The sequence below is a fragment of the Molothrus ater genome, chromosome 2 (genome assembly GCF_012460135.2).
Source record: "Molothrus ater isolate BHLD 08-10-18 breed brown headed cowbird chromosome 2, BPBGC_Mater_1.1, whole genome shotgun sequence".
NCBI classification, from domain to species: domain Eukaryota; kingdom Metazoa; phylum Chordata; class Aves; order Passeriformes; family Icteridae; genus Molothrus; species Molothrus ater.
Window position 1 is genome coordinate 69,788,804 of NC_050479.2, and position 14,941 is coordinate 69,803,744.

A 14,941-nucleotide genomic window follows, 5' to 3' on the forward strand; every position below is an offset into this window, starting at 1 on the left:
TCGAGAAGAGTACTTGTCTCACAAAGCCAAGATCAACTCCCCTGGAAATTCTCTGGAGTCATCCAGAACCAGCTTGGGTGACAGAAATCTTCCTTGCTGCAGTCAAGTTGCCCATTTGATAAGCAAAGGTAGGGCTGAACTCCTACATCTGTCCCAACAAAATGAAAAGTGCCAGGAAATATTACAGGGCCCTGCAGCTCCATCAGCTGGGCCATTAAATGGCTGGTGTGGTCCACAGCCAGCAGTTGGCTTGGGCCAGCTTTTGCCTGATGGCTTTCTTCCACCAGGAAACCTCTGGGTGGAGATTTAGAGTTAGGACAAGCAATGGACTGTTTTCAGGATGTGGTTTAGATACAGCCAACCTGCTCTAGAGGGTAACACAGAAGTCACCTGCATTTGGTGACAGCTGCGTTCAGTGCTGAGGAGTGATCTTGAGGCATGCTCAAATTATGGGTGTACTCAGATTCCTAAGTGGCATTGAAATTGTGTGAGCCTATTCCAGAAAGACATTCCTTCCTGTGTTTTTTGTAAGAAGACATGGATATCTGCAAACTTGAACACTCCTAGTGAAATGCCCCTGGAGATCTTCTCCTTTCCATTTGCTTCTTCAGCAGGAAGGCAAAAGCAGCAGGATTGGGGTAGATGCTGCAGCTGTGCTGGACTCACAGGACTGATTCTTGATGTTGTTGCCCAGACACTGCCCAGAATTGCGCCTGTGCAGTTGGCAGAGCTGAACCATCAGCATGAGGACAGCTGCCAGCACCCATCTGCCAACCTGCTGGCACGCTGACCAAAGGCAACCCAAGCCTCTGGCTTTCAGTGGGGAACTGCCACCTACTTCCTCACAGCCAAAATGTTCTCATTGCAGCATCTCTGTGTTGTGGGGCTGGAACGGGATCGAGACACGCTGGGACTGCGTCAGGAAGGTCTGGGACGGTAGCTGTGACTTCCAACCGGAGGGAAGGGGAGGCTGCAGTGGCGCGGCGCGGCCCGCAGGTGGCGCTGCGGCGGCGGCCCCGGCCCCGCCCGGCTCCGCAGGGATTCCCGCCGTGCGAAATGCGTTCCCGCCTCCGAGCTGTGTTCCTGTCTTCATCTGACCTCACGAGAGGAGTTTGGCACATCCTTCATCCCCTCGCTGGGCTTCTGCCACGAGGGATCGATATAAAGAGTTTGAAGAGGTTCAGCATCCATTTCCCACCAGGCATCACAACAGCATCGGGCACAGTTCCACCATCTTCTTCCATCTGCAATGTTTTTCCTTTCTTCTGATAGTTGTTGCTACTGCTACACAAGACATCAGCCAGTGCTGCCATGTAAAACAAGACCTCATGGAGCAGAACTTGCCAATGGCTGTGGCACCATCTGGAGAGCTCTGGTGGCACTAAATAAAGCCTTTACATGTCATACATAAACCATGTTTGAATGGCTGAACAAATCCCTCTGCCTCCTTCTCACTTTTCTATCCTCAGTTCTCCATACTCATCATACCCCTGATATCCTCTTTTACATCTGCTGTTCAAGAATCTAGCCCAAAACCCAGTCAAATCAGTCCCATTGGCTGCAGTTAGCTTTGGACCATGGCCTAGATCTCCTTTGCTGGCTCTTGGCTTTATGCCTCTTTCAAGCCCTCAGTTGGAACAGTCTCTGCCTCTTTGAAGGCTTCCTTCCATCAAATTTCCCTTAGTCCCCCTTCTTTCAGGATGTCTCTCTACACTGGGTAAGTGATAGCTTCAGAAAGTGTATGGGGATATAGCAGAGGCCATCTAAGGGATGGCAGGAGATGGAGAGATTCCTGGCAAAGGGGGATATCTTCTGGAAGGGCAGCAGGGAAATTAGAGTGGCCAACAGCCAAGATGCATCAGGCTGCAAAAGGAAGCTCAGGCAAGGTGAGGAACCTCTTCCAGTAGCTATGCTGCATCTATGTTTCCAAAGGTAACTCTCCTCTGCTTCCCTGCCTGCTTCTTTGTGGCCTCCAGCTCCTGCAGAAGCTCCTGCTTTGTGTCAAAGGTAGGGCAGGTACAGGCGTGCAGTGAGCTGTTTCCAAAATGAAAGATATTTCATTTCCATTTTTGCAGGATGATGAGCATTTTGTTGGATTGATGAGCTGAGCTGTCTCATCCAGCTGCTTCTGCTTGCTGCAGAAACAGGAGGCAGAGAGGGAGTGCTGGGATTTCTGATTAATGTGACATGCCACTGCACCCTCAGATTGGGGTGTGACAGCTTCCTGGCCCTTGCCCATCCATTGCTGCCCTCCAGTTCTGCCCTTGCCTGATGGCTCCTTCATCTGTATCATTGCTTTCTGCCCTATATTTTATTCCATGTATGCCTGAAGGAGGGAGAAGGCTTGAAAGCAAATTGTTCCTCTTCTCCTCCTCCCTGCCGCTCTTCTGGCTCCCAGGTACAATTCCTTCCCTGTGGCATGGGGAGAAGCACTGTCTCTTTAGTTACTCCCTCCCTGGATGCTTTTTAGGTCCTGCTGCATCTTCCTGCATCACCCACTCCATGCCCCATCAGCAGGCAGGGTGCCAGGCTGGCATTGCAGAGGTAACCCCATGTTGCCATCTTATTACAGGGGTTCCATACTGTTGTCTCCTTATCACAAAAGTTTCATACCTTCTTGGTGTTTCTCACAGGCATCTCCTCAGAGCACGGCCTCTTTCTTCTTCACAAAGTTGCCAACTGACTCCAGTTCCCTTCTCAACCAGCCACCCCATTCTTTTATAGCATCTTCTTCTCACTGGTTACAGCTGTGGCCTGTTCAAGTCAGGCCTGTTCCTAATCTTTGATAATTGGCCCAGCTGCAACTCCTTAGGGGTAAGATTACTTTCTAGACTATCTTTATTTTCTTGTATTCTATCCTCCTACAACCCTGCATCTCCCTGGATCTGCCTTCCCCACCTCCATGCAGACACGGCCTGCAGGTGTCAGCTTGTCTCTTCCTAGCTCTTGATGTCAGCCTGTAAAAGCCTCTCCTGAGCCTCCCTCCCCACACTCTCCCAATGTTCCTAGAGCTCCAGCCAGTGAGGAATGAAGCCCTGACCTATCTGGGGACCACACCTGGAGGAGAAGCAGGGGCACTAAGATTTTCCAACAAGCCAGCACTACTCCCAGCCCTCTGTAATCCAGCAGCTGGGACACCACAGTGAGGGTGGGATATTCCAGACCCTCCACGAGCAGTGCTGCTGTGGGCCTTACCTCACTCCTCAGAGCCAAGCTGAGAGGATGGGATAAAAGGAGACACAGGGGCAAATGGGACTTTGCTGGAGCGGGACATAAATCTGCCACCCTAAATGGATTTTTATCTCCCACATCTCTGCAGATTTTCTGACAATTTCCAGTGCCTGCATCTAAATGAATTTGGATTATTTTTCACAGGAACTGTGAGGCAGGTCTGTAAGATTTTTGGCCAAAACAGAGCTTGACTTAGAGCTCTGAGCAAGCAGGACTCTAAGTACCTGATTTGCCATAGGCAGGAACAGCTGGAACAAGTGAATAAACACTGCTGCAGAGCAACTGCATTAAATGGAAATCTCTGCCAGAATCACAACTTTCCTTTAGCGTATGGACCAGGAAGAATGTGAAGACAAGTGAGAAAACTCCATCACATTACAAGGGGGAATTAAGCTTCTACAAGGAAGGTGCAAGCTGCAATTAACAGCTAAGTAAAACACACAAAACACCTGGTTTCTGTATCATGACTTTTCCCCAGAAGCCAAATGGCGTTCCCAGCTAATGACCTCATTGGTGTCATAATCCTGTAGCTGTTGAGGTCTTGGCATTACATCAGTTGCTTTTTTCTTCACCCTTCTCCATTAATGCCTCCCTCTGGCTTCTCTCCATAACAAACCAACTGCTTCAGCCCTAATTTGCCTCTCTTCTGACCTCTCCTGCTTTCAGTGCCTGCTCATCCTTCTGGCTGTCCATCCTGTGAAAGTGTTGCCTTCCATCACTCCGTGGAGTACCATTCCTCTACTTGCCTTATAGGCCCGTCCTGTCCAGCTTCTGTGATTGAGCTCTGGGAATCTGCTCTTGGGAATTTCTCTTAAAAGTCTCTAATAAGGCAGAAGTTGCCTGGAAAATTAATTCTCTTGTCACCAAAACTTTTCCTTTGGCTTCTTGGGAGGTTGTTTTAAAGAGAAGTACATTGTCCTCTCCTTGCTATTAGGGCAAGAAACCATAGGCTATAGCTGTAATATGTAAGATTGGTTGGCTGCTCGGAAAATGCACTCGTGGTGGGAGTAATGATGCATTGGAACAGACAAGATTGTGAAATCTGCAGTTATGTAGCCCTTAGTGAACAGAAAAGAACATGTCTGAAGTGATCTTACTGTGGGCAGAAGAACAGAGTAGAAAGCTCAGTGGTTCCAGTTTCAGCTCTATTTTTGCTCCTCCAGAGGTGCTCCTAAAGAATCACTTCTTTGTCATGAGAGGGTCATGCAGCTCTACATTTTATGGCCCTTTCCTCTGCCTTTACCTCCACCTAACCTCACGCACAGCTCAACATGCTCTCTTGCACAGCTGCCATCAGATGTACCTCTTTCTGTTTGAAGTGAAACTGTCTCACTAAAGTACGTGGGATAAATATAACAAACCAGCAATGATGTGGCAGCAGAGGGTGAAGTTGTGAGCAGGTGTTCAATCACAGCTCCAGGAACCAGCCTGGCTTTAACAACAAGTTCTATCACATCCATCCCAGGGTAAAGGATATGATGCCTTCAAAGTAAAAGGGATTTCCCCCCTCCTTCCCCTCTTATGATAGTTTTCATTTTTTGGATAAAAATTCAGCTTACAGAATGGACTAAAAATAAAAATAATGCCAAAACAAGACTTGCTATTCTGCCACCTTATCTTGAGCAATGTCACCTCATGCAGTCTCACCCTTAGCCAAATACTGACTCACCACCAAGGGCTTAGCAGCAGGAAAGGAGAGAGGGCATACCAGATGAGAGAGCAGCTCTCCGGGCTGGAATCCTGGCAGGGAGTGAGAGGCACGTGTTTGGATCAGAGGGACTCGAGCCACTGTGCTGAAATGTTGTTAAAAGCCAGAATGTGAGGGGGCTGCTTTGCTACTGCTTGCTGCAGGGAGGTGCAGCCTCCTCTCGTGGAGGGTTTGTGTTCAAAACATGCCTGGAGCCCTGTGATGCCGCACCCAGCTGAGGCTCCCAACAGGCAACTGTTTGCTTTTCTCTGGAGAAGGGTTTGGGCCCAGGGAAGCGGTGTTCAAACACAAGTCTCTGCACAGTCCAGGACCTGGTATAGCTCCCCTGGCTCCACCTTGGTCCTGAGACAGCTTGGTCTGCCAGCAAGGGCTGTGGGTACCCTCTGTTCTCTACAAGGGGAGGTCCACACCCTGTTTCTGATTCCTTCTTACAGCAGGGGAGTCACTAATCCCTGCCTGCCTCTGCTCGGTGCTCCGAGGTCTGCAGGGAATGCCCAAAGCAGGCACAGCTGAATATAAAATGGCACACACTGCCCATGCTCAAACAGAACACCAGAGTGCTACCAATCACTCTTGAAGACAACTCTTCCAGTATCCACCACCAAGTCCAGCCCTGGCAGGGGAGACACAAACCATTGCACCCTCTGCTTCCTGAGCCTGATGGATGTGTTTTACTTTTGAACCTTAATCACTCTGCCAGGGGTTCTTTGGGCAGATGATTTTCTCCTCCTGGGTCTAGGTCAAAGAACAGGAAGAAAATGAAGCTGCCACTGTCAGCAGCTTATAGTTTCCATTGTTCTGTGCTATGAGACAAAGCAACCCTGTCTTTGCCAAATGCATTGCTTTTGCAGGGGTCATTGCAATCTTCTTGCCTTGTTGGTCCAGCTCACCTGCATCTCCAGAGTAGCTTCCCATTCAATCTATTTTTGGGTTGTTTGTGAAGAATATGCCTGTCTGCAAAGGCACCTGCCTCTTGTGACCAGTAAACCCTGGTGGATGGAACCAGAGCTCCTGTCAATATGCCTAAAGACACCTCATGCAGAAGGAGAACAAGTCCTCTCCTCCTTGCAGTGGTGCTGCAATGATTTGTGGAACAAGCCCTGATATGAGGCAGCAAGTGCGTCAGACCTTATAGTAGAGGAACCACGTGTTTGAGTTTCCTACTGCATGAATGAGGCTGGCCAGGCCTGATTCATCCCCGAGGCACGCTGGGGAGAGAGGCACTCAGCTCATTTCCTCTGCATTTTCTTTGTTCCTGCATATGCTGTGATCCCAAAAGTGCTGGGGAACAGAGGAGCTGCACACCAGGACAGGGAGGAGAGCAGGTGTAGAAAGGCAAAGATTAGGAGAAGCCTTGTCTCCAAGCACTTTCCCCTTTGCTCCACCATTCTTTGCACTTGCAGTTAAAGCACTGCTGGGAAACATTGGTGCTGGCAGAGTGCACAGAAAGACACTGGAAAGGGTGCTGGAAACCAGTAAGACAGGAGCAGTGATGATAAATGCTAAATGTTAAATGAATGTAAATAGCGGGTAGGTGAAAGTAGATAGCATTCATTACTAACACAGACACTGCAGGGTTTCTACATTTCATTGTCATTTCATTTCATTTCATTTCATTGTCCACCCTAGATTTCTTCCTGATTGCTATAAAAAAATATCCTGGAAGATTGAGCCATTTTTATCCCCATCCACGGAAGAAGAAAGCAGAAAAGGTATTGCCTTTCTGGGTCACAGTTTTTTGGAAGCCGTGTGTGTGCATGTGTGTTTGCATGGTTTGTCTATGCTAATGTGTACAGGTCTCTCTAAGCTATAACCAGTAAAGGGAGCACAATTGCATTTCTTTCTACTCCCAAAACAAGCCTTGAAACTCAACACGTAACCCTCAGCCACCTCTGCCCTGTGTGGAGCACAGACCATGAGGTGCACTGCCAAGGAAGGCTACAGGGCCCTGCTTTGGTGATGGTTGCAGGGCTGGCATCCCATTCCTGGTTGCACTTCCTGGCTGCACCAAAGCCTTTCTGAGCAATATTTCATCTCTCAACCTGCAGCATCTCTTTGGCTGTGTTCATGGCAGCAGCAGCAATCACAGAGTAGGAGGTAACAGCCTTCAGTGCCTGACTGGAAAATCTTTCACACCTTAGGTTAAATCACTGCTTTCAGTATTGATTTATGGGTGTAATTATCCATAAATGGAGAGATCTCCAGGTGAAAATATAGGTTTGTAATAGAGGAGACAAGTATAGTCTTGCAATCCTGCTTTTCACACGGCCACTGCTGCAGGACTGCGGGACATGGTCCTGCTGGGGGACGTAAGGCAGGGTTGGCAGCAGACTCTGGCCCGGTGTGACAGCAGCCCCGAGGCGCTGTTGGGGTTTTCCCAGCCATGTGCCATTCACCTCAGGTGCTCAGCCAGTGGATTTGCCATTCACCTCAGGTGCTCAGCCGAGCCTGGGGGAAGGAGAGGTCCTGCCTTGTGCTCTTTCATGGGATGGCAGTCAGTGTCTCCGTAGTGCAGAAGCAGGACAAGAACGCTTTCCCTGCAGCACTGGGGAATGGATCTGAGCAAAGTAGGAGCAGCAAAGGTGTTGCTTGTGCAAAGCTCCATCCATACTCACAGCCAATCTTCCCTGGAGGTATAGATACAATTGATGTCTCCATAGTTTCCAATGGGGTGGATGCCATGGCAAGGTGCACCCAGGGACAGGAAAATTGCCCTGAATCTTGCTCAGCATTTCCTTAAAACAATTAACACTGAACACATACAATTTTTCAGGACATACCTCTCCCACACTTGCCTAAAAGACTTCACAATTGTCCAAAAAGGAAATAAAAAGATGTCTCACACTTCATTATTTCTTGTCTAATTTTAAAAGTAGTTTGAGAAAGTTTTATGGACATTCTATCCTAGGCTTAAAGGTGATTCCAAGTAAGTCATAAACTATTTCATAAAGGGAGGTGTCTCCCTGGTAGATGGATATATCTGGACAACTGGTTTTGGTGAGGTGACATGGCTCAAATGGCTCAAGAACTCCAGTGGCCCAGTAACTCTCCATGTCAGCCTTGCCTTTCCCCAGCACTGTGTAGGGCTGGCTGTTCTGCTGTTCTGTCAGGTGAAGTTACCATGAATCTTTAGATCTACAAGGTATCTTGATTTAGTTAATGTTAATTTTTCCATTGGTGCAGTTGTAAAAAGGGTGTGTATGTATATATATATATATATATATATATATATACATAGACAAATGTAAGTGCTAAACAAATGAACTATGTCAGCTCTTAGAAAAAAAATACTTTATTCATTAAAACTAAACTATGTGCTTCTGCTTCTGCTAATAAAAACACCTTGGCACCGTGATCAAATAATTCCCATTAATTGTGCACGCTTTTTTTTTTCAGAGTAGTGCACGAAGAAAATCAAAACTGAATGCACTATATTAAAGAAAGGACAGGCAACATTTCAGCTACCATGTATGCTGCTCAGCCAGGGCTCAGCCAGGCTCAACAAATCTTAGATTAAAATCGAGGTATTTTGTGTGAGAGACATCCTTTCTTCAGCTGGATCTGTTTTTACTGCGGCTCCTGATTTGTAATGTCTGTGGCAGCCATTGTAAAAGGTACATGGAAATTGTTCCACTTCATGTTACCAGTGAAAGGTTAATGCTAATGAATAGGGATTAAAAGATCTGAGGTTTAAAAATGGCTAAATGGCTTAATATCCCCCAAAAGTTTAAGAAATATTATTTTAATTAATATGGTGCTTTACTTCTTAAGCAGAACAGCTTTATTTGAATTTTGCTCATATCATGATTAGTAACAGTTCTCACTCATTGACTGCATTTTGATGAACAAGGATATACAGGCTCGGATGATAAATTTCTCAGGCAACTTGCAGGAAAAATTACCAGAAATAGTCCTGTTTGCACACAGACAGTAATGTCCCCAGAGGAAAGAAAAGCAACAGACAAATTACACCTTCAGTTCAAGTTTCCGCCTTAGTCTTAGAAGTTCCATGTGAAACGAGAAACCCCCAAAGAGCTGTGCCAAGCTATTTGCTCTCCCCCTCGCTTGCAGCCGAGGGACTGGGAACACCCTCTGGCCAGGCTGCGACAGGTTATCCTCATTTTCCTCCTCCCATGGCGCTCCCGGGCCCGCAGCGCCGGAGGGCCCGTGGCGGCCCCCGAGGGATGCTCGAGGGGTTGCTGCTGCCGGGTACGGGGCAGGAACCTTCCCGTCGAGGAAAGAAGGCAGATCTGCCTGACCGACAGCAAACCGGACAGTTCCTGCTTCCTTCCCACCGGTGTCTTCTGTTCCTAGGTCGGCTGTGAATTGTTCCCCGCTGAGTTGGAGTCCCCGCCGTTGTCGGGACGGGGAAGCTGTTCCTGGAAGCGGGAAAGGCAGGCTGGGCCCGGGGCGGCCGGCACGGACTCCGCCACCCGTGTGTCCTCAGGGAAGCCCCGGCCGGGCTCTGTCCCCGCTCCAGCCCGGAGGAGCCGAGCTCTCCCGCACATCGGGCCGGCCGAAAAGCAGCACCCAGGAAAAGTCCGCGGTGCTCTGCAGTGCCTCGGGAGGCAGCTGGCCCCGGCCTCTGCTGGGTGTAAAAACAAGTGTGCAGAGCAAAACCACGCAGAGAGCCACGCTGGGACAGGAGCTCATGCCGCAGAGAGGTTTCTCCTCTCCGAGGCAGAGTCCGAGCTTGCGAAAGAGTTGGAAGAGAGGCAGGAGCTTTTTCCCAAAGGACAATGCCCCTGGAACCAGCCCTACCTCCAGATATATCTGGCTGTCTGCTCGCCCGGAGAGCACCTGCGACTTTTTTTGCTGCATCCCTGGGCTCGCATTCAGCCCTGGAAGAGGCGAGCGCAGCCCTGGAGCCGAGGAGTTGCGCTGGTGGCAGCTCAGGGTCCCGCAGCCGCTGGAGGAGCCCGGAGGAGGGTCTGGCTACCTGTGCCGGTCATCGGGGGAGACAAATCCTGCCCGCAGGACACGTGGGCTTTTTCTTTCCTAATTTTTAAAAATTTTTTGTCTCTTTTTTTTCCTTCCCTCCCCCTCCCCCCCCTTTGTCTTTCCCAAAAGCAAAAGAAAACGACAGACACCAGGTTCCAGTTTCCAAAGAAGTAAGTAACAGTCCTGAGAGAGTCCTCGGTAGAGCCGATGCCCTGGGGGACTGGAAGGGACCGGGACGGCGGCGTGCTAGCCCATGGATGGTGCGGGATACTCGGGCCCGTGTCCGCGCCTGTGGACCGACGGACGCGGCGGGACGCGCGCTCCGACCGAGCGGCTGTGGGCGGCAAGGAAGGCAGCGTGCGCTCGCTTCTCCGCCGGTGTCCAGAGCTCTCCGTGCACCCGGGGTGGCACACACCATTGGTGGCCACCTGACACCCACCTTCCCCGGGGGAAGCTGTCCCGTAGGGCTCGCTGAGGCGCGGGCGGCCCGGGGCAGCGGGGCCCAGCTCCCCGCCATCCCGGCGGCTCCCTGCGGCCTCCTCCGGCGCTAGCGCCCGCAGCAAGCCTCTCCTTCTCACAGCTGGGCATCTTACATTTACCCTCCGGAGAACGCGAGTTTCGGAGCGGAGGCACCGCTTTTCCCCGGGGGAAGGCGCGAGTGGGTTGGCACGGCACGGCACGGCAGTGCACGGCGGAGGCAAGCTGGCCCCAACCTCTCGCTCTTTTCCATGTCCCATCCTTTTCCTCGTCCCGGGCCGTGGAGCTCCCCGCGGCTCACCGGGAGTCCTGCTGCCTTCTGGGGACTAGGCTGGGGGCGAGAAGGTCCCTGGAGGCTCCCGAGGGAAGGTTCCCGGCGGGGCACGGCTGGAGATCCTCCTTGGTCTGCAGCTCCCCGGAGGACACAACGCAGTCTTGCTCGGGGTCATTGCTGTTGCCCGCCCCTCGCTTTTTGTCTTCTTCTTTCTTCCACTTCATGCGTCGGTTCTGGAACCAGATCTTGATGTGCCTCTCGGTCAAGTTCAACATGACAGCCAGCTCCACCCGCCGCGGCCTGGAGATGTACTTGTTGAAGAGAAACTCCTTCTCCAGTTCCAGCAGCTGCGCCCGCGTGTACGCCGTCCTCGTCCGCTTGTTCTCCTCTGGTTCCACCATGTAGGATCCACCTGGAGAGAAGCGAGAGTCAGCCTGGGCCCACCCGCCCGCCCCCTCGGGCTGCGGGCACCACGTCCCACGACCCCTGCGCGGCGCGGAGGATTCGCGGGGGGAAGCAAGCGGGGTGATGGGGAGGCCTCGGGGAGCTGTCCTGCTGGGCAGAGCGAGGTGGTGCTGCTGTCGGCAGTCACCGCTGCTGTTATTTTATTTGACAATAATTTAATATTTTTTAGCAATGATTTGGATGAGGTTTTCAGGGAAGCGCCGTCTCTGGAGCCGAGGGAGAAACTCACGTGCCACCGTTTGAGTGACACTGAAAGCTCAGAAAGGCTCCCGGATCCAGGGCCGCAATTGTTCAGGTTCTCGTTAAAATTAATTTTAAAAATAATTTTTAAAAAAAGGTAAGAAAATAAAAAGGAAAAAAAAACTCCATCACACAAACCAAAGCAAAATGGAAGAAATTAACCCCTCAAAAAAACCAACGCACCAAAGAAACCCCTCTAAAACAAAGCAAAAATAACCATTATAATTAGTGGGGCTGCTGGGTCGGGCCGGGAGTTGGACCGCTGCCGCTCCATTTCATCAGCCACCAAGGTTGATGAAACCTTGGGTTTCTTGCTCCCGTAAAAAGCGGCGGCAGCGGGATCTCCGTTCCCAGCGCGGCCGCCGCAGTCCCGCGTGGGCACCGGGGCACGGGCAGTACAGGCGGGCACATCGAGAGGGGCAGGAGGTGGGCACGGAAACTCAGGGCCGATTTTGCCAGTGCCAGCGCCCCTCTGGGAACGATTTTTGGGTTGATATCATCTGCGGGGAATGGTGCTTTAAATAGCCAGAATGAAATAATAATTTCAAGAGAGATACGTGGACTCTCCCACAGCTCATCTTCCTATTCCCATGATTCTGTATTTATATATACACTGCTTGTAAATGTAAACCTATGTATAAAACTTATATATGTATTTAAAATATATATTTAAATACACATATAACGTTTGCATAGTGATGTGTATATACCTATGTGCGTGTATAAATAAATATTAAAATCATTGTATATATGTATAAAAATGTTGGTAAATCTAAACCTATGCACGCATGAGTTTGTATCTGAAAAAAACCCTTATTCTGTTACTTTAAACTTTACTGGAGCTGCCGGGAAGGCGGAACGCCCAGGTCTGTCGGAGGGCCGCGGTCGGTCGGGCCCCGGGACAAGGCCGATAAGCCCGGGGTGAGCGGCGGAGCCCGGGGCCGGGCACGGCGTGTGGCACCGGGCAAAGGCCCGCAGCCTCCATGGACACCTAAATCCCAAGGGTTTGCATGAAAAATAAACCGCCGGGCCATATAGTTTGCCACATACACGGTACAAACAATGCCGGGGTTTGGCTGTGAGCGCTCTGTCGCACTCGGCACAGCGCTCACAGCCCCTTTCTGCTCCTGCGGCATGCTCCGGCAGGAACCCTGCACTCACATCGCACCGACCGGGCCATGCACGGCCCCTGCCTGCTCCTCCCGGGAGGGCTAGGGACAGCAGGCAAGAATTTTAGGCTTCCATCGGGAAAGTTTCGCTTTCCTGCTGGTTTTGTCATTCTTCGGGTACAGGAGAAAGAGAAAAAAAAGAGGTGTAGTTCAAAAGTTTGGCTTATTATTATTATTATTATTATTATTATTATTATTATTATTATTATTATTATTATTATTATTATTATTATTATTATTATTATTATTGTTATATTTATTCCCGAAATTCACTCAACTCACGGAAAACAACCTGATTTTCTCTCTCCCTCTCCCCACCTCCGCTCTGGCACCATCCGCGGGCTGGGACAGCACTCTCTTCTACCTTTGTGGGCGGATGCGCCTCAGGGAGACTGGGGACCGCCACCTGTCCTTCCCTCCCCCTCGGCCTGCCCCATGCAATTCCCAAACTATTTCGTGGAGATTTTAATGCTGTGGTCCTTTTTCCAACTGTCTATTTGAACAAAGCCATTAATATAATATTTGCCGTATAGGCGTGACGGAGGCGCAGGACACGATAACATTGTGCCGGCAGAGACAGAAATATTGTTGGGCAGCGGAACTTTCTGCCTAGATAGAGTTTCTTCCCCTCACTGGCAACTCTGTTTCGTTTGTGCATTGTTTTCCGTGCCCTGTTTTTTTTCCCTCGGAGAGGTGCATTTGTGCCTAAAACCCGCCGGGGAGCGGGAGGAGCGGGATAGAGAGGCCAGGAGGGGAGATGGGCTCTGCGCCGGGGCAGAGCCGAGAGGCAGCTCAGAGGGTCTCGGTGGCTGTCCTGAGGGCTCGGGGGCTGCTCCGCGGCCGCACGGTGGGCGCAGGGACGCGGGGGCTGTCCCCTCCCGCCTGCCCTGCCCGCCGCTTCCCCGCCCGCTCCACCTCGCAGGTGCCGCCGCGACCCGGCCCCCGCTCGGAGCTCACCGCGCCCGGGGGACGCTCTGCTCTGCTGCCCGAGGAAGCAGCTCCCGGGAGGCGTCACGACGTCCCGGCTTGGCCACAATTAGTTAATTGGTGAAAAATAATTCGTTAATAATTGCTGAGGCGCAGGGAGCGGTGAGCCCGCCGGCGGGGGCTGGAGCGCCGGCTCTCTCCCCGGCGTTCAACCCAACACTAGCAGCCCTAGAGCAGTGGGTCTGCAGAGGCTAGCAGGGGGAAAACGACCCTCCAGGGATGCTCCACACGACATCCGAGCGGTGGGAGCAGGACCGGTGCAAGGGAGAGCTATTGAACGCCGAGTGGGACAGAAGCGGGCGGGCAGAGGGATGCGACGGGGCTTACCGGTCCACTGTCCCTTCCAGGCGTGCGATTTGGTGGACTTCATCCAGGCGAAAGGCACCTGCACTCGGGGCTCCTCTACAGCCCCCGTGTCCGCCCCGTCTGCGAAAGGCAGCGCGTCCTGGTGGGGAGGAGGAAGATGAGGGTGGTGGTGGTGGTGATGGTGATGAAGGTGGGAGACCCCGGCATCCTCAGTGATGGGGGGCACCTCGTAAGGTGAAATGTCTGGAGGGCTGCCTTGCTCGAGAGCCCCTAAGGCGCTGGAATAAGGAGTCTGTTGCTGCCTGCCCATGTACAGGCAGGCGGGGGGGCTGGGGTTGTAGTCCTGCGCTTGGGCTCTCTGAAAAGCACACGACTCCTTGTAGAGCTGCGCCGAGGCGTAATACTGCTCCTCGGTGTTCATGACGAGCGGGGCCAAGGGGGCTTCCCAGCTTAGGGACACATAAGGCTGCTCCCGCTGGCGGAGCCCGGGATGCCTCTTTGACAGCTGGCGGCCCCGCCGGGCCCCACCGCCCTGCCCGGCTCCCGCCGCCTCCCCATAGGCGCCTCTCCCCCACGTGAGCCCTCCCGCAACCCTCCGGGGCGGGGCGCGGGCCGCAGGAGGCCACCCGGAGCGGCCCTGGCCCCGCAGCGCCCTTCCTTCCCCTCCGCCGGGCCGACCCCAGACCCCCGGCCTTGTGCTGGGTGGGTGCTGCTCCCTGCTGTGGGTGAGGATCCCGCGGCGCTGGGCTTGCGGGGCCCGACAGGGGCTCAGGGCATTGCGCCGATGCGCGGGGCGCTCCGGGACGGATGGCGCTTAAACTCATCTTTTCCCTCTCCCCTCTCTTGCCCAGAAGCTGCTGCTCCCTCAGTGAACCCCGGGGAGGAAAACCCTCGGACGGCCTGTGTAGACTCGGCTCCTGGAGGGGTTTAGCGACAGGGCACTTTTGGCTGTGAGGGCATCTCCCCTAGGGATGTGGGTGTCCAGGGACGGGCAGGGCGCTCCCCCGGGGGTACCCGTGTTCCGGAGCCCTGGGCGAAGGCCAGCACCGGCCGGTGGAGGACCACAATGCTATCACCAGAGCGAGCGATAGGCAGCGGATTGTTTGTCCAAGAGGTAAATTTGGGAGCCTTCCCCGCGGCTTG

At 52.3% G+C, this 14,941-nt stretch overlaps 1 protein-coding gene across 1 annotated transcript; it reads right to left on the reverse strand.

Annotated features, from left to right (window-relative positions):
- Nucleotides 1-10,654: 10,654 nt before the first annotated feature.
- On the reverse strand, nucleotides 10,655-14,219 carry PDX1 (pancreatic and duodenal homeobox 1). Its single transcript, XM_036404048.2, has 2 exons — nucleotides 13,820-14,219; nucleotides 10,655-11,043 (listed from the first exon to the last, which is right to left on the reverse strand). Exons 1-2 carry the CDS (start codon nucleotides 14,217-14,219, stop codon nucleotides 10,655-10,657), a joined length of 789 nt encoding a protein of 262 aa, XP_036259941.1.
- Nucleotides 14,220-14,941: the final 722 nt, after the last annotated feature.

Bases quoted from the DNA above. Each gene is read 5' to 3' on its own strand.
- PDX1 (XM_036404048.2), bottom strand. From the start codon at position 14,219: ATGAACACCGAGGAGCAGTATTACGCCTCGGCGCAGCTCTACAAGGAG. The intron at 11,044-13,819 runs GTAAGCCCCGTC...GCTTCTCTCCAG, and splicing joins CTGGAAGGGACAGTGGACCG to GTGGATCCTACATGGTGGAA.